This window comes from Athene noctua, chromosome 1 (genome assembly GCF_965140245.1).
Source record: "Athene noctua chromosome 1, bAthNoc1.hap1.1, whole genome shotgun sequence".
Classification (NCBI taxonomy): domain Eukaryota; kingdom Metazoa; phylum Chordata; class Aves; order Strigiformes; family Strigidae; genus Athene; species Athene noctua.
The window spans coordinates 178,608,295-178,626,063 of record NC_134037.1 but is presented as its reverse complement, the minus strand read 5'-3'; the positions used below and the strand labels follow the sequence as shown (position 1 = coordinate 178,626,063).

At 38.4% G+C, this 17,769-nt stretch overlaps 1 protein-coding gene across 11 annotated transcripts in view; it reads right to left on the bottom strand.

Moving 5' to 3' along the window:
- Nucleotides 1-2,723: 2,723 nt before the first annotated feature.
- MAP7D2 (MAP7 domain containing 2) overlaps nucleotides 2,724-17,769 on the bottom strand; it is a 92,197-nt gene continuing 77,151 nt past the window's right edge. For all 11 annotated transcript variants that reach the window (XM_074906210.1, XM_074906192.1, XM_074906201.1 and 8 more), the window contains 9 exons: nucleotides 12,051-12,283; nucleotides 11,541-11,667; nucleotides 10,076-10,277; nucleotides 9,817-9,921; nucleotides 8,521-8,574; nucleotides 7,785-7,863; nucleotides 6,825-7,011; nucleotides 4,936-5,214; nucleotides 2,724-4,343 (listed from right to left, as the gene is read on the bottom strand). In XM_074906210.1, coding sequence (XP_074762311.1) covers nucleotides 4,965-5,214; nucleotides 6,825-7,011; nucleotides 7,785-7,863; nucleotides 8,521-8,574; nucleotides 9,817-9,921; nucleotides 10,076-10,277; nucleotides 11,541-11,667; nucleotides 12,051-12,283 — 1,237 coding nt within the window. In that variant the 3' untranslated portion in view covers nucleotides 2,724-4,343; nucleotides 4,936-4,964. The remainder of the gene's footprint in view (nucleotides 4,344-4,935; nucleotides 5,215-6,824; nucleotides 7,012-7,784; nucleotides 7,864-8,520; nucleotides 8,575-9,816; nucleotides 9,922-10,075; nucleotides 10,278-11,540; nucleotides 11,668-12,050; nucleotides 12,284-17,769) is intronic.

Sequence of the window (17,769 nt, the reverse complement as noted above, 5' to 3'; positions counted from 1 at the left end):
TTATTCTGGTGGTTAAGAAACCATTTTCTTACACTTTACATAATTATTTTAAAAGGTTAAACATTCTTTCTCTTGTTTCTGCCTGCATTTTTAGCAGCTTTTACACTTAACATGTTGATTCAACAGACCAATCGATCAACTGAATGAAGAGCATCACCTACTCTTCAGCTGTAGGAGATCATACCGATAAGATAAATGATGGGATAAAAAACTGGGGGATAGGTGAACATTGTGGCTCGAGGTGTTCTTGCCAGTAACAGCAATAACAAAAATGCATCCAAATTCCTTAAATTTTCTATTATTTTAAAGTGTATGTATTCTGGAGAGATTGAATGAATTTTAAAGCTGTTTTTCTTAAGATTAAAACCAAAATCCAGACAAGATTGCATTCAGTCATAACATACATTGTATTTTTCAGATTTTAGCATAGTCGCGGAGCAGTAATACATTTTCCAGAATTTAATATCGATACTGCCAGCATCCCCATGTGTCACGTAACTGCCATTTATGTATATTTGTGCACACAGAGGCGCCCCATAGGTGAATCACCACTCTCCTTGTTGTTTTGTGAGGCAACCAACAGCCTGAAAAACGTTGTTCTAAAATGAGAGCAAAGAAAAGAGTTTTGCAGGCTCTATGTTGTTCTTGTACAGGGAGGGAGAGGGGAGGAGTAAGGAGGAAGTTCCACAGGTCACTAAAGCAAGGCAAGGAGCTGCATATCCCCACCAATTTGTGCTGCTCACAGGAATCTTCCTCTTGTGCAGGGTATTGACTGTGGCTTAGAGCAAACAAGAAACAGATCTCACAAATAGTCTTCACCTCTTTAATACTCAACTATTTAAATATGGGGAAGGGACCATGGTTTATATCTTTATGGGAAGGATATAGGGTTTCCAGGCTGCCTTGCAGTGCTGAAGCCCCAGAGGCCTCCCAGGATCCTAGGCTTCTCTGACCAGCCGTGACTAACGACGAAGGCCATGGCGCTACCTTGGGCACGTGAGGCAGCAGAGCAGTAAGAAAGCTGCAGTGCCACACTGCTGGTGCCCGAAACATGAGTGGGGTGGTGGCAGAGGCGCCTGAGCTGTATACGGTGGTGAGGATGGGAAGCAGGGCAAGGTGCTTCTCTCTTACTAAGAGGCAGCAGAGCAAAGATCCCCACCCCACCAGCTGGAGCTGATGTCTGTGCTATTTCTGTAGCCTTTTTCACTCATATAATCTGTACAATTACAGGAGAGGGGATGATTTTCCCCCACTTTTAGCTCTTCATCACTAGATGAAAATGGAGGCTAGGACCCAAATCCACCCCTCACTGATGCCATTTTGTTTTGAAACAAACTCACTGGGGAGCCAGAAGGTCTGCTCAAGGCCTTTGCTGGGGTCTGAGACAAGCCTTGGGTGTCATTTCCCAGGGCAACACCACAGAAAGTGCTGAACATAATCAGAGCTACTGTGATGCCCAGTTATCTCACAGGTATTATTATTTATTTATATTAAGAGATTTACTAATAGTTATACTAGTTATTGAAAAGAAATCTGGGAAAGGACAGTAGCGGTGTCTGTTTATTCTTGCTGTGTACAATCCTGTTTTGCACATCATTTTATAAAAGTAATCTGAAAAAAATCCATTTATTAGTTTATAAATCCATTTATAAAAATCCATTCAAGGATCACTGCTGTAATCTTTCTTGCTTCTTCTCTCAGCTTGATCCTTAAGTGCTTCACAGCAAGGAAAGCTCTATCAAGGACTTGTGTGCATCACTAGTGATCCTTCACCACACTTTCAAGACCACTGACAAAAGTAAAGCTCATTGTGCAGACTTGAATCACAGCAGCACACAATGGTACGGCATTGGCATGAAGTTACAGTATCAAAAGCAGAATGTAGAAATGATTTAACCCCTCGGCTAACAGTATTTGCTCTAGATATTCAGCCAAATTTGTAAAGTTACATTTAAAAGCAAATATAAAGGAAAATATACAATATCTTTCTTCCTGAATACTCACTTATCATGCTTCCTTTAATCTTAGTATATAATTTAGTGGACAAATAACATGAATGATACAAGAGTTAAAGAGTGAGATGAACTGTTATCATGGAAATATTAGTATACTTCATAATAAAAGTAGACTCTCTCATTTTTTTTTAAATCATAACTTCAGGCAAAATTAAAAGTAGAATGTTTCCCCCTAATGTTTCACTAGAAAACACTAACAGCAGCAGCAGCATGTGCATGTAGCTTGAAGAGAAGTTCAGCATTTATGTTAAGGGTACCCTTACAGAACAGCTCTCGCACAAAAAAAACAGAACAGTGTCTACTGGCCACAGCTCCCAAAGCAAAAAAACAGAACAGTGACTACTGGCCACAGCTCCCAAAGCTTCTCTTCCTTGTTTTCTTTGCCAAGTAATACCCCAGAGAGCAGAAGCTGGGACTGCAAACTGGTTTGGGTACTGTCTAATGCCCTGGATACGAGAGTCTGAGAGTCCTCACCTTAAGGCTCTTCTGCCACCAGTCTGTATTTCCTCTCTGCACTGGCAAGACCTCAGAAAGCAAATTAGTATAAGGCAAAGGAAACAATGATGAAGTATTTTGAGGCTCTGACAACCACTCCTTCATGCAGTATTACACCCTCCTTCAGAAAACACCTCAGAACAAATTAACATACATGTATTTTTAAATCAGTCATATTTTTGCTGAGAGTAAAAAGAAGAGCTAAGAAACAAGTTAGGTTCAGAAATGAAAATGTATTTCACCTTTATACATGCTATACAGGTCATGCAAATACAGAAATCTACAGGTTATACAATGACACCATAATAAAATATAATGTGACATTTGTCAAACACAATGTATCACAGCAAAACAAACTGGTTGGTTTGTTTATTATTTAGGAAATAGATGAAGGACTAATTTGGAAGACACAGTACCATGCTACAGCTTACTGCACAGTCAAAAGAAAGGATTTCTCTGAAGTACACTAATATAAATAGAGCTGGATTGTTGTAGGTACGATTTCTTTACATATCGCACGTGATGTCACTATTTACTTTCCCGTTGCTGCTTTAAAGAGCACAAGAACGGGGCTCAAACTGAGCTCAAGCTACGCTGTGAACTCTCTTACATGTGAAAAAGAAACAAAAAAGAAAAAATATCCCACCTCCCCCAGGTTTTCACTTTTTGTGTTAGTGTCCAAAGAGATTTGTATTATAAATTTATTCTTCCAAGGAAGGACAAAGGTGTCCTCAAAGCAGCACATGATCTATCACAAAGTTATCATAGTTCACCAACAGAAATAAAGTTAACACTGTATGGCACAGAATGTCTAGACATTATACATCTTGGTGTGAGTTTTTCCACACAGAGGCTTACAGAATGTTAAGGGGGCTAGCAGTGATCCCCATGTGTGTCTCAGCCTTTGTATTTCTGCTGCAAATTTCACATATTGTTTTGCTGCTGACTACATCTTGTGTTGAGCCTACAGGAAGACAAAATACTTCTCCATGTGATAGAAAGCCTGCTGGTATCAATCAGGAGTCTGTATCTTCAAAGATTAACATGTTACCGCAGCCCCGACCACTCACTCAAAACTACTACAGCTATACTATATATCTATTAAGGGATTACACTAGGCATTTTGCCTACTTTGTTTACAGGTGTTACACAAGTATGTTTTTAAAGACATAGTTGATAGTCGCTCCCAGACTAATTAATATTAACCAGTAAGTGCCACTAGTGACTAAAAGTGTCAACTTAACCAATAACGGGATAGCTCCTACACTCCACTGTCAGTAAGAAGGCTCTTTTGATTAAGCAGTTGTATATTTTTCAAGCCTCTTCCGCTATAGTTTTGAATCATACATCTGCAAAAAAGTTGCCTTATTAAAGACCAAAAAAAAATAGGCACAAAACTAAAGTACAGTATATTATTTCATTTCAACGCACTGTGGGCAAACCTCATCATTATTTACAAGAAAAAGATGTCTAAATGGATGTATGATAAAGCTTAAGGAAGAATTATTTCAAAATAAAATGCACAGGTAAAAATCACAGTGAAGTCTTGCAATGAATTTTAAATTAAAAGAAGTAGTAAGTGCTTTATTAGCAGCTAAAGCTCAAATTCTAATGCACACTCAGTCTTCCCTGAAACCATCAAGGCTCTGGATCATTGATTTCTACCAAAAGCAGACAGTTATTCAACATATTCCCTGGGAAGACAAAGTTATATTCAGCTCTGATTATTTGTAATCCAGTGTTCAAGGACTGCAGAAGCTTTTTCAAGTGACAAGCTCATATTTTACTGCCAGTAGCATCACAGGGATATATATCCTCCACAAATTGCTACCTCTGTCAATTAAAAAAGAAAGAGAAGAATATCAAGTCAGCTATGCAAATTAGATGACCTAAGTTTTGTAATTTAGAATACACTCTTTCAAAAAAAACTTGACTGTGGCATTGTACTCTGAAACTGTCACTGAAGCCTGCTATGGTTTTTTACTATGCAGGCTTTCTAGGATAAGTTGCAAGTATTTACAGCAGCAGCAAAGAATAAACAGCAACAATAACTATAATTTTCCAGGCTGGCGCCATTTTTAACCACTTTCTTCATGCAAATAAGGCTCTAAAGAGTTACAGAAAAGGTGCTGAATTAATGAAGAGGGAAAAAAACCAGCCAACTCTTGTCACTATATTCTGAACGCATAAAGGAAATGTTTCCATTGACCAGATACTTTCAGTTGCTATGATACGCTGAGTTTGCATATGATGCCAATTTACAAAGAGCTGCAAATATGAAAGATTATGCTGAATTTAAATATCTAGGAAACCAGCTTTCTTCCCCTCTCCACATATGCTGTTTACAACTGCTATATTTTTCTAGTAAGCTCATAAGTAATCACAGCAATTTATCATATCCAAGATGTTTATCACAATACTGTACCTTTATCTGTTCTGCTGAAAGGGAGGTTGTCAACAGATAGAATTGAGTGTATTTTCCTGTCCTGGACTGTTAAATCCCTCAATCAAGTTTTTGTTACAGTCATCTAGGCTAATGGTATCACTGGACATCTTGGAGTATGTAGCTTGGCCTGTGAAATCCAAGAGATCTTCAAGAGCCTTAGCATTACTTGTCCCATTTTGGTCCAAAGAAACACCAGGCATGAGTTCATTCATGGGTGAATATTCGGGGATAGAGATAAGTTCTTCTTTTGAAACTGGGCTACACAAAAGATAAACAAAAGGAAGATGCAGAATAAGAGGTGTGTAACTTTTTATTAAGAAACAAACTAATCTTCTGACTGTACAAAACCTACTACTAATCTTAAGACCAGCTATTGGCAAGCCTTTACCTAGAATATGTCCCAGTACAAACAACGAGAGGTTACCCTGTTCAGGATGGAAGGTCATACCTAATCCATATTGCTTAAAAGGTTAAAGTTTGTGGTTGCTGTGTGACGTGAACACTCATCTCCTAAAAACACATTTCTGGTGATTTACTGCCATCTCATTATTTCAGTCCTCGCACCACATACTTAAATGTTTACTGCACCTTGCAAATTCTTGTCCTGACCCTGCATTTACCTAAAGCACTCACACTTCAAACTTAAAATAAGAAGTTATTTCTTGTGATCTTATGATATATTTCAGACATTAAAAATCCTAAAATTTAATTTAAGAAGTGCTGCTACCAACAGACACTTTGCCAAGACCAGTTAGGCTAGTACATTTCAGTTTGGAGAAGAAAAGGCAGAAGAATGATTTCAAAGATTTCTAAAACCATGAAGGAGTGGTGGATAAGTTGAAGGTAAAACTATTATGGATCAAATCCTGCAACACAAAACCCAGGGGGTGCCCAATGACACTCCTAAGAGACTGGGTTTAACACATTATCAGAGAATGTAATTTACCCCGTGAGACTGTACTATGGAACTTACAGCCAGGTGAGGTCCTGGATGCAAACATTATCAGCAGGTTGAAGGAGGAGTTGGATAAACTCATGGGTAACAGGTCCATCAGTGGATACTTCAAAGAGCAAGGCACAGCCATGCCCTCTAACATCCCTCATGTAACACTTCTGTGTGGTCTTGGATTGTAGAAAGTTGTGGGCTCAGGTGCTCTCCCTAACTAGTTTTTCCTGTTGATACTCTCTGAGACCAAGTATCAGGCCAGATGGACTTCTGGTTTGTCCCAGTAGGGCATTTCTTACATGTTTATGCAGATTTACTGGAAATACTGAAACAGTATGAAAGGTTAAATTGGCTTGCTGATTAAGGAAGCATCGTATAAAAACTCTGTATTTAAAATTCAGAGCTAGCCTCCTCATAGCAGACTAAAATTATCAATTTCCTTCTTTCCTGCAGGCCCTTCCATCAAAATTTAACAGTATTTAACAAAAAGTTATTTATGGATTTCCTTACATTTGTTCCATACTTAAAATTCTAAATTAATTTTTTTTTTATTCCATTTGTATGGAGGGAGAAATGTTCATACATGATAGCTATGCGGTTATGACAAATAAAAAATGGTGACATCTGACAGTATCTACAGTAGCTACTTTCACAGAACAATCTGAGAGGTTTGGGCAAACTTGTATGGAATCCTTAAGGACAGACTGTAGAGGGATTTCAGAGCCCTCCTCCCTTGACAAATATGTGAGAGTGAGATGAGATTCTGTTGACTTTTATCTGAAACAACCAATTTGCATCTTGACAGGAGTGGAGTACACCACAGTAGGCACCTGACTGCCCCATTGTGGGGTAGGAGAGAAGTAAAGCAGTGAAGTATTAAAAAATAAATTCCACAATTTCTATTGGTAGATATGGTCTGTACCTCACATCCATGGACTGAACCTCATCTGTTGAATCTTCCATGCTGTTAGATTTCCCATCAACAGCTTCCAGCTGAATAAGTCCTGGAACTGACTTCAGTCCATTAGTAACTACATTTTGGGAAGGGATTACAGAAGCACCACTTTCTAAGCTTTTACTTTTCAGGCAGGTTGCCAATCCATTGATCTCTATAAAAGAAGGTTAGAAATTATGACAGTAGCAACTTCATTATTTTAATCGTTTCTAAAAAAAAAATAAAATAAAATCACAAATGCTTTTAAGTTACAGATCAAGTAGAAAGGAAGACTGACAATCCAGTAGGAGTCAGATTCATCTGTGACTCATCATACTACACTGTCAAGCTTTTCCACTCTAAAATTGTTCTTTAAGCTACACCTTCTAAATCTGAGGAAAAAGGAAGAGAAAGTTTTATCTTTTAGATCATGTATTAAAAGCCTGAGCCTGGGGAAGTAAATAAAATATAGATAAATGCCAGATACGTATATTTAATAATTCTTTAAATACATATGCTTTTTTGTTAAAGTCAAATTAAATGTAAGATTTAGAGCAACAGCAATTTAGAACATTTTAGAGCAATAGCATTTGTATAGCATTCTATAAAAAGCTTGCAAGCTTGGTTATATGCAGAGATTTTCTACCTACAAAACTGAAGGTAGTTTGCAGTAACCAAGCCTACTGGTAGATGGGAACCTCTCATTTACAGAAATGCTATGTCAGGTACTAAAATGGAAGAGGAACTTTCTTTTGTTTCTGCTTAAGAGGCAAAACAAATCCAAGTCTCCAGTTTCTAATATTTGCATCAGTGACAAATATAGCTGTTCTTTTTGAGATTAAAGCAAAGAATCTATGATAATACACTGATTGTAATCTCTGCCTGAGATTACAAACTCTGAAGAGAACTAAGTGTAAAAACAAGTCAGAAAAATACGGCAATTTTTACCTGGCTGGTTGAGAACAAGGGTCTTTGGTTGTTTTTCTACACTCAAAGTTGATGGTACCTCCAGTTTTGGCTCTTCCTTCTGTAATCAAGTAATGCGTTAACTGTATTAGATGACAGACTAGCTTTCATGAAACTGTCTAGGCTTGAAACTTGTGAGACTGCTCAGGGCCACGTAGTGATCAAAGGTCATCAACAGCAAGAGAGGATTTTTTGGTTTCTTCCCTCTAGTTAGGCATAGGATTTTATTTTAATTTTTTACTTCAAAAAGAAAACATTCTCTGAAAGTAACTGAAGAAACAGTTTCCTTAAGTAGAAAACTTACAAGTGAAAACTTGACTCTGTCACTTCCCAGCTGGACACAACTGCCTCGTTCTCAAGCCCACATTCCTGGCAGGCTTAACATGGAATGCTCAGTAACTAATTCACTAGCTGGTACAAAGCAGGAGAAGATACATCACAGCAGCAAACGTTACAGCTCCAGCATCCAGAAATGGACTACTGCCACCTTCCTGGATAATGAGGGAGGTAAGTTTGCAACAGTTGCATGAAGCTGAGTCTCTGTAGCAGTGGCACAATAACAGCTGTGACAAGGCAACAGTCATTCTCAGTTTGAAATGCAACTGTATTTGGGTGTAGAGTGTAGGTAAATCTACCTACTAACATGGAACTACTCTAGAGTTTAATTTTCATATATGGGTAATAAAACAAAACCCTTCAACCACACACTGTTTCATACCTTTATTTCTGGTGTTTCACTCCTCCTTGTTCTCTTCATTATTTCATCTATTCTCTAGAAATCAAAATAAATCAGAGGATGAGAAGGCAAATAGAATATTTAGCACAAGAGACTAATAAAGGAGAAAAAGACAAAACCAAAAACTTTTCTCTACTGTCATGACCCTGCCTGTCTTGAAAACAGCAAATGAAGAAAAATAAAGAAAACAAAAGGTAGAAAACACCTGGGAGCTGGCTTTCACATCTCACAGAACATGACTTTCTCAGTAGGTGCAATTTAGAGCCAAACATTTTAATACCACCAGGTGTTTGCAGTTATGAGTTGTGCTCAGCTCTGAAACAAGACACTTATTTAAAACCAACAGCTATTATTTTCATCTAGTTGCTTTTCCAACTATTTCCAAAGAGTTCCTTTAAAACCAGGCTTTTTGAAATGGAAGAGTAAAATAAAATATCTGAAGTTATTCTTGCTGGAAATGTGTATGGCATCACCCTAAAATACTCTTTTTTTTCTTTTCCTTCTTCAATCATTTAAGAAAAAACCCCCCAACCCCTCCCAACAAACCTTGCGTCTTTGCACTACTGTGAAAGGAAACTATTTCAGATTTAAAGACACTTTGGTTTGGTATTCTTATCTGCAACTGCAACATGCCTCCAGCTCAGTGGTAAACAGTTAAAAATAACATACTGGAATAACATATATGGAAAGACTACCTTTTATAACCAGACAGAGGTTCTGCAGCTCTGCAGCTGTTCTTTCTTTCCTGCCACAGAGCAGTAGATAAAGCTAATTCATGCAGTTCCAGCTATTTCCTTGTGTGGTAGTGGCCAGACAGCCCTGCTGCCTCTGCATAATGCAACCAGAGACAAGCCAGGTGGGAGAAAACCTGTTTGTTAATCACATTAACTTTCTCAATGACAAAGAGCTTTTGTTGACTAAATTTTAAACCAAAGTCACCCATGTTCCTCAATACTCTGTAATGCTCTGGGATGGGTGGCAAACGACATTTGCCTTGTCATGCCATTCCCTGTTTGTCTCAGGCATTTAACTTCGTAGGTAGAGGCTAATTCTGTGTCTGTTCAGCGCCTAGTAGAAAGTCGTTTGCCTTAGGCAATTCCACTTTGTTACAAATTTTGATGTCCGTATTCCCTAACATTCAAGTAGCAAATACTAAATTAGGTGTAAATACCCATACGTAATCCCTCCAGATTATTATTTCTAGATTATATTGGATACTTCCTGGGTTATGTATTTAAACAAGAAATTAAATCATTATGTTGAAACACAAAAATCTACCTTCTTCCGCTCCAGTCTTTCTTGCTCAATTTGCTGCATGATTTGTTCCCTTTCAAGACGAAGTTGTTCAGCTGCCTCACGGGCTTTGATTTCTGCTTCTTCCCTCTAATTAAAATGTGTAAAATATGATAGGGCTATTATTTACTTAAGGCAGAGTACCAGATACTCTTAAGTATTTATGTGATATACATGTATATGTAAATATATGCATACATATGTACGTATACATAAAATTTCACGTTTGTGTTTGAGATGGTACCTGCTTCTCAAGTTTGGCCTGGAGCTCTTTCTCTTGCTTTTCCTTTAGCATTTGTTCTTCCTCAGCTCTTCTCCTGGCTTCCTCTTCTGCCTTTTTTCTAGCTGCTGCTTCTTCACGTTTTCTTTCCTCCTCCTTCTTACGAGCTTCTTCCTCTAGACGAAGTCTTTCTTCTTCTGCCTTTCTTTTCTGTTCTCTTTCAAGCCTGCAAAAAATGTAACAGTATGTTTAAAGGGCTTCATCTTGCTTAGCACGAATCCTATTGTACATCACGCATTCAGCAGTAGCATCAGCACACATTTTCATGAAAAATTCCAAGACACAGCGAAGAGGTTGAGCACATGCTCTGAACTCACATTGCTATCAAACTTTTATTCCAATTTTATTTTCACTGCCTAAAATATTTCACAGAAATTGTATTTTCCTTTGAAAAAACAGGTGTGATCAAAGAAAAATAAAATATTTCCATTCTAATTTCAACTCAAGCTTCTATAATAAAGCCATCCCTCTTCCCCTGCGCTTCATACCCAGAATGCTGGTATCTATGAATAAACAAGTACTTTTCCCCTTCATTCCAAATGAACAGATTGGATGAGTAGCAGTCAAGTCCACAAAACACAGTGGCACACTAGAAAGAGTAGGTCTATAAATTCCACCTGTGCTGCTTCCTGGCCCACTCAGGGACATCATGCTCCTTTGTCACCACATGCAAGAGCTGCTTTGACAAGTGATCATTCTTATTCTTGCGTATCAGGGATTAAGGAAATATTTCCACTGGACAAAACTGGCAGGCACTGGTGATCCTGCCCCCCTGCTCTCCGGCCATGTTTTCACTAAGTAGAGATAAGACTGAATTTAGATATGCAGAGTTTGTGATTTACTATTAGGGGCTTGAAGGAAGGGCATGATTTGTTGACACTTGCAACCAGCATCCCATGTGGAGAACAACCTAAAAGCTTGCTCCCAGAACAGTGCCAGAATTTCACTGTTTAGACACATCAACTTTCATTATGCCCACACTCTCAAAGCCCTCAACTACCGACAAAGTTGGGCAGGAAGATGAATTTTAGGTTAATTTCAATACAAGCCTTACCATTTAAAGCATATACTACCACTGCAAGACTCTTTCTTCTACATGAACTAGCTCATTTAAAACTGTCTCAAATATTTTTACAACACAAAATACTTCAAATATGTCCACACTACAGTGTACTGCACACGATTACCTGAAGTATTTGCATTAATAACAGTTTATTCAGGCTTCCTAAAGAAGCCTAATTATTATTTTCTAACTTCACTAGTCATAAAGACTGCAAAAGACACTACTGAATTATGAGTCCAAGTTGAAAAAAAATCAACGCTTACATCTAAGCTCCCACATTGATTCTAAACCTACCACAGTTTCAAGCATCTTCAATGATACAGGTTAAATTATTACACAGTAATTTTCACAAATCAATAGAGATACCTCTCTCGTTCTTCTCTTTCCTGTCTCTCCCTTTCTTCTTGTTCTTTTTGCAGGCGGGCCTGTCGTCTTTTTTCAGCTAGAATTTTTGAAGCTTCTTCTGCATCAGTTGTTCCTGCCGTGATCTTCCCTAGGAGAAGACAACCAAGGGTGGAAAGTTAGGCAGGGAACAAAGAGAGTGCCCATCACTTCCACACTTGCATGGAGGCTGAAATGGCCCTGGTTCACACTGGTGTAACATCTTTGCTTTTCAAAAGCATACCTCAGTACTTTCAGCAAACAGAATATGGGATAAATGAAGGCATTCCTGGATTTCAGCATTATCATTAACAAGAGTTTTTCATACATGGGCAACCCCAGTGAAAACTATACTTTTACTGGTTCCAGTACATACCTTTACACATTTTCATAAGCCTATGACTGAGCAGCTTAAAGAAAAGAACAGGCCATCACTGTTTAAAAGCCTCAAGAGACCTGTGATATCTTGCAATATATTCTTTCAGTCAGACTCACCTTCACTGTTTTCAGTCTTTCCTGCAGAAGGCACGTGCTTCTCAGTAGCCACCTGGCCTGCCTCATCAGTGCGTGCTCCTGGGGACTTTTGATGACTGACATTTTCTTTCTCCTTGTCTGCTTTCTTTTTAGGAGTTTCATGGTTGAGATTGGAAGTGGCACGATGCTTCACAGGAGAAGCTGGATATTGTTTGGCATTTTTAGGAGACTGAGGATAAGTCTTTGCAACTGTCCTGATGAGGGAAAACAAAAATCAGAACAGGCCATATGTTACACAATTTGGAATCAAATATACATATACATATACTCTTTCTTGTCTCTGGCTACATAGGAGCGTCAGCTGTTTTGAACAATACTGCATAGAAACCACCTGGATGCAAGCAATCAGAACCTGAAATGCAGGAAACTGGCATGCAAGTGCAAATGATTACATAAAATTCTTATTTAGAAAGACTAATAATACCGTCAGAGTTGTAGGCAAGAGATAAGAAATTGTGGACTACCTAAACCAATTATTTTAGTAACGGCCATTTCACAAGAATTTTTTCAATGTTACTGTGTTCAGTAGTCCTCAACATTTAAAGCAAAGCTATAGCTGCTTTCTGTCTGCAGAAATCGTGAGTTACAGCGTGCTGCTTTCATCTGAATACCACCTAGCCAAAGGCAGTCTTTTTCTAATAGTATCTAAGTTTCCAAAATAGCACCAAATACTACTATATATAGGAAGGTAAAGCAGAGTACCACAAAAGGAAACAGAACTGACCCAACCATTGTACTGTCAACTCTGCTGTTGTGTTGGCGATGATTAAAGCACTAACTGAAACAGACTCAAGGCTCAAAACTAAGCCCCTGCAACCTTTCACACGGCTGTGCTTGTGGTGATGGCAATGCATAGCACCAATACAGCCAATTGCTCGTGTGGCTGTTGCATACTTTAGGTGAAATAGCAACCTTGATTGATGTAAATTCTGGGAAAGCATAAGGGTAAAGATACTTGATATTCACTGAAAATAGGTTCACATTAAAGAGAATGTGCAGGATTACTAGGAAACATAAAACTACAGACAAACACCATTCATTATTTATGTAACACCAGTAACTAGCACTAAATACTTGTAACATTAAGAAAGGCTGGACTGTGTGACTAAGGAGTATGGAAGTAAAGAGATTACACTCTTAAAATAATTGAGTTGCATTAAAATAAATAATCCTACATTACACATGTAGTTTTAACCTTCCTTACGGATATGCAATTGTGATATAGAAGCATTATTCCTTATCACTGTTTTCATCTACACAATATAGAGTTTCATATACTTTAACATGTTTTCTGGACTATACACTCATTCTGGCAGATCACAAACATGAAAAACATGGACAATGGCTGAAAATTAATGGACTGGAGTGGTAAGTTTTGTATAGATCTACATTTAATACTGTGTGGCCAGAGACTATTATAGCCAGAACAACATTTGCATTACAGAGCAGACAATAGAAATTAAATGTCTTTCAACTCCCCATGAATTCAGGAGGAGAAAGGATTCTTTTCCACCATGTTATGCTGCATTTGAAAGAGGCTGAGACACTGCAATACAAGGAGCTCATTCAGAGCTGTCCAGTTTGTGGAGAGGAAAAAAGACTGCAGAGTATTGCCCCACCCATACTTTCTTACTCCCACTGAAGAGCCATCAGACTCCAAAAGCCCTTGGGCTGGTAGCACTCAACTAAATTCGGAGGTCAGCTCAGGTACCCTCTGCCTGCAGGCCCAGGAGCTCTGTGTCCGCTCAGGTCCTCACCCTTGGTCCTTGCCTGAGTTAAGCTGTACATAAGCCCATTCCTGGCCTCCTAAACTGCTGATCCTGACCTGATGTCCTGGTGTGTCCTTGGACCTGCCTCAGTGAGGCCTTTGCTGGCTCTGGACTCTTTGCTGACCATGGTCATTATCACCAGACCTGCCCTGGTCACTTTGTTTGTCTGCTGTGGGGTGGGGTCCTGTGGGTGAGGTCCCTGTCCCTGTCTGCCTGCTGCCACCCACAGCTCCTGGCTTACCCTGGCTTGCAGGGCAGTCTGCTCCTGCTGCTCCCCAACAGAAACAGGCTTGGGAAGATGCTTGGAACAGGCAAGTCTGTGTCCAGCTCTTATAAAAAACACCAATGGGAGAAGCCAATGAGATCATCTAGTATTGACCAAATCTGGTTTTAGCACTGTCTTTACTTTTTTCGTTAGGATATAGATGGATTCCCAGGCCCTCCTAAGGACAAAGGCACAGATTTCAAGGCCCCACCTGCATACATACGTCTCATATGTGCCTCACCATTACAGTCATTTCCAACTGCATTTCATAAAAATGTGTAACTAAAAAGCAAAGAACCTTTTTCTTATGCTTCTCTCAGTACACAGAAGCTTCTTACTAATCAGACACTTCAAAGCACAGTCCCTTCTTGCCGTCTTTGGTTTCCAACTTTTCCACACATTTCTTGCAATGTTTTTTATTTAACTTCTTGTGACAGGAGGAGCAAAACTGTCACATAACTAAGACTGAGTCATTTTCAGTATTAGCACAGAAGTAATTCTTCTCTAATAAAGACATGACAATCACATTAAAGAGTTGGTAGGAAGGAGTCTAGTCATGAGCACTACGTATCTTACACTGCATAGGAATTAGAGCAGCTTGCTGTATAACTCACCTGTTGGACTAGAAACATGTGCTGAATGTATTATTTAAGTAATGCATCTTTGAACCTACAGAATTTTTTTCTTACAGCTCTCTGGCCAGAAGAAAAAGAAGCAAGTATGGCTTTGCTTGTTTTAAAGCAACTAAAAGGCAGAAGCACATAAAAGACTGATTACTGCAAGGATGACAACAGTGCAATACGAGGAATGAAAAGCTGAGAAAGTCCATCAGGAGTAAGAATTTTTTTTTCAGATATTTTAAATAATTTACTGGATGCCAGTATAAAGTATTAAATGAACAGTCTTCCCCCTTGTATTTAAAACGTATTGTCAAATAGCATCTTTAACATTCCTACACACAGGCAGAATTGTTACTGGAAAAAAACACTCCTAATAGTATTTAAACAATGTTACTTTTCACCAGAAAGGGCCAAAGACAAACGGGATTACTAAGGGAAAATGTATAAAATACTTCCACAAGGGTCTGCCTAGGTTTAAAAAAACTTTTATTTTTACTTTGTGGGAAAAGGAATGGTATGTAATGAAACCCTAGCAAGAATGTAGGAACACAGAAGCATGCCTGATGAGGATTAAAGAATTAACACAACAAATTGCCAAAATCCAAGAAGTGGTAGCAAGTTAGTTGTCTGAAAGTTCACTCATCTCAGTCACTAGATTTTAGAGAGGAATACAGAAGTACAGGAAGCATATTCCTCTCTCCAGGAGGTCTCATTTTTTTCACCTAACTGCCCTGTGTTGACATGAGGGCAGCAGCTTGTAAGAAGCCATTCTCATCATGACCTCTACATGCACTGCAAGAACCCCTATCAGGTCTGAGGATCCACTGGTCCTTAAACTACAATAGTTCTTATTTAATGAAAAAAGGGATAAACCCATACTACAGATGAATGTCTCAGGAAGAGCACAAGAGGGGTTCTGAGCTTACTTTTGCTAAACAGAGAATACAAAGTACATTTAGCACAGGAATCACAGGTCACATTCAATTTTGTCCATTAACAGCAATGGAGAGAACGGCATGTTTTCTTGAAAAGCCAGGTATGTGACAGCACATCAGTTACAGCAGTTCTGTAAATCAGCAACCTGCAACAATGTTAGAGCTGCATTATTTTTTTCCCTATTTCCCTATTAATTCAACAAAAGCTCTGCTGAAACCACACCAAGGACTTGCATGTTCTCAAGCCTGCTGTCTGAGATTGCTCTGATCACAAGCTATTCCTGGGTTCTGACATTTTGGCTCTGCTACCCTGTGGTATCTTCTCAAAAGCATTTTCTTTTACTATTAGTTTTGATCTTTTCTAGCCAGAGACAGATTAATTTCTCTTTTACGTTCCTTAGAAGGTCACAAACTCAGCACAGGTCTATAGAATAGTTATTTCAACAGCTGCATTATTACAGATGTTTTCAAAATCTTGAACTGACCCATTCTCTAGCTGGCTGATGAAAATAGCCTCAAAAGAGTCTTGATCCAACATTCTACCCATTGTTTTTACCTTTCCAAGACAAAACAAAAATCAAGAGTAGTAAATGTCAAATAAAATCTAAAACTAGTTTACTGCAGGTCATAGAAGCTACTTCTGCGAGGCATTTACCACCACCTTTCTAATAGGTCATAAAAAAACCCCCAACAAACCACTTTTAAAAGTTTGGGGTTTTTTACTAATCCAGGTTTGTATTTCATCAGTATTCTGTAATTCAACTGAGCATGCACATTTCTGACATGAAACTGTGTCTCAACAGGTGCAGCAGGATGTCACCCAAAAGAACCACCAAGTTAAGGTTCAGTTAGTGAACCCACGAGTAAAGGACAACGACTGGAACTGGAAATGAACTAAGAACCACCACTCACCACCAGCGCTGAAGTCCTTTTACCCTTCCCCCTTGCCCCTTTCTCCTTCTCATATGAGGTAATGCTTTGTCAAAATAATGTAAGAGAGGCTTGTCAGAGCTTTCCATTTTTATTCACTGGCTTATACTATGGCTTATCTGAATACACTTAAAACTAAATCCTACTTCCTTGATTCAGTCAGGTGCTATTGATTTCAAAGGGACTATTTACCCAAAGACATGTGAAGGAGACAGGCTTTATTGCTTTGTTGATCTGTAAGATAGGACACTTACGTATTCTCTGAGGGATACTGCAAGAATAAACCGATTAATGTATAGATCTTTGAAGCAGCAGCAGCATAAAAAAATTGAAGAAAAATCCTGGTATTATTGATCTTGTGAGAGATCTAAAGAACAGGAGCACTTTACACAATCGGTATCCAATAGCAATTGTAAAAACAAAACATAATTTCTCAATTATCCTAGCTCTCTAATTCATTAATATCATCTTTGCCAACTGATCCACGCTGGATTCACAAAGCTACAGTTTCAGATTGCTTTCTTGTGTGACATTTCTTGATATATTTACTTTTTCAAATATCTTCAAGCTTTGAATTCCTTCCTTGCCTTTAATTATTGCTCAATATGGGTTTTTTTCCTCTTTTCTCCTTTTTAGGTCCATAATTTGTTCACTCATTTTGTCTTGGATGTTATGTTTTGGGGCTGTTCTTTTTTGCTTTCTCAGTAAAATTTACACCTTTAAACATTTGTATTTCATTTACGTAATTACTGCAAATCTATTCTGCCATCAATCACTGTCTTCCTTCAGGGTAAGTTTTATTGTCTTGTTTGAGCCTGTTTCAGTTACTTTACCATGATAAAAAGAGCTTTTTAATTATTAAATAATGAAATAACTTATAAAGAAACCAAGGAACTACCATTGACAAACCAAGATGACAACTGTCAAGAACTAGTAACTAGGACAATACCAAGAAAACTTGAATGTCAAGTCACATACTTCTAAGGAGAAAAATACATACAGCTAATTATATTCTAAATCACTGGCCATGCTTGACTTTTTCCTGAACAGATTTTGAAGTTAAGGTGCTATGCAGGATCACTAACTACTAACGCTGCACAGTATGTACTCTTATGTCTTCCAGAGTATTTTTTTGGCCATATGGTGTGCTGCAAGGAGAAA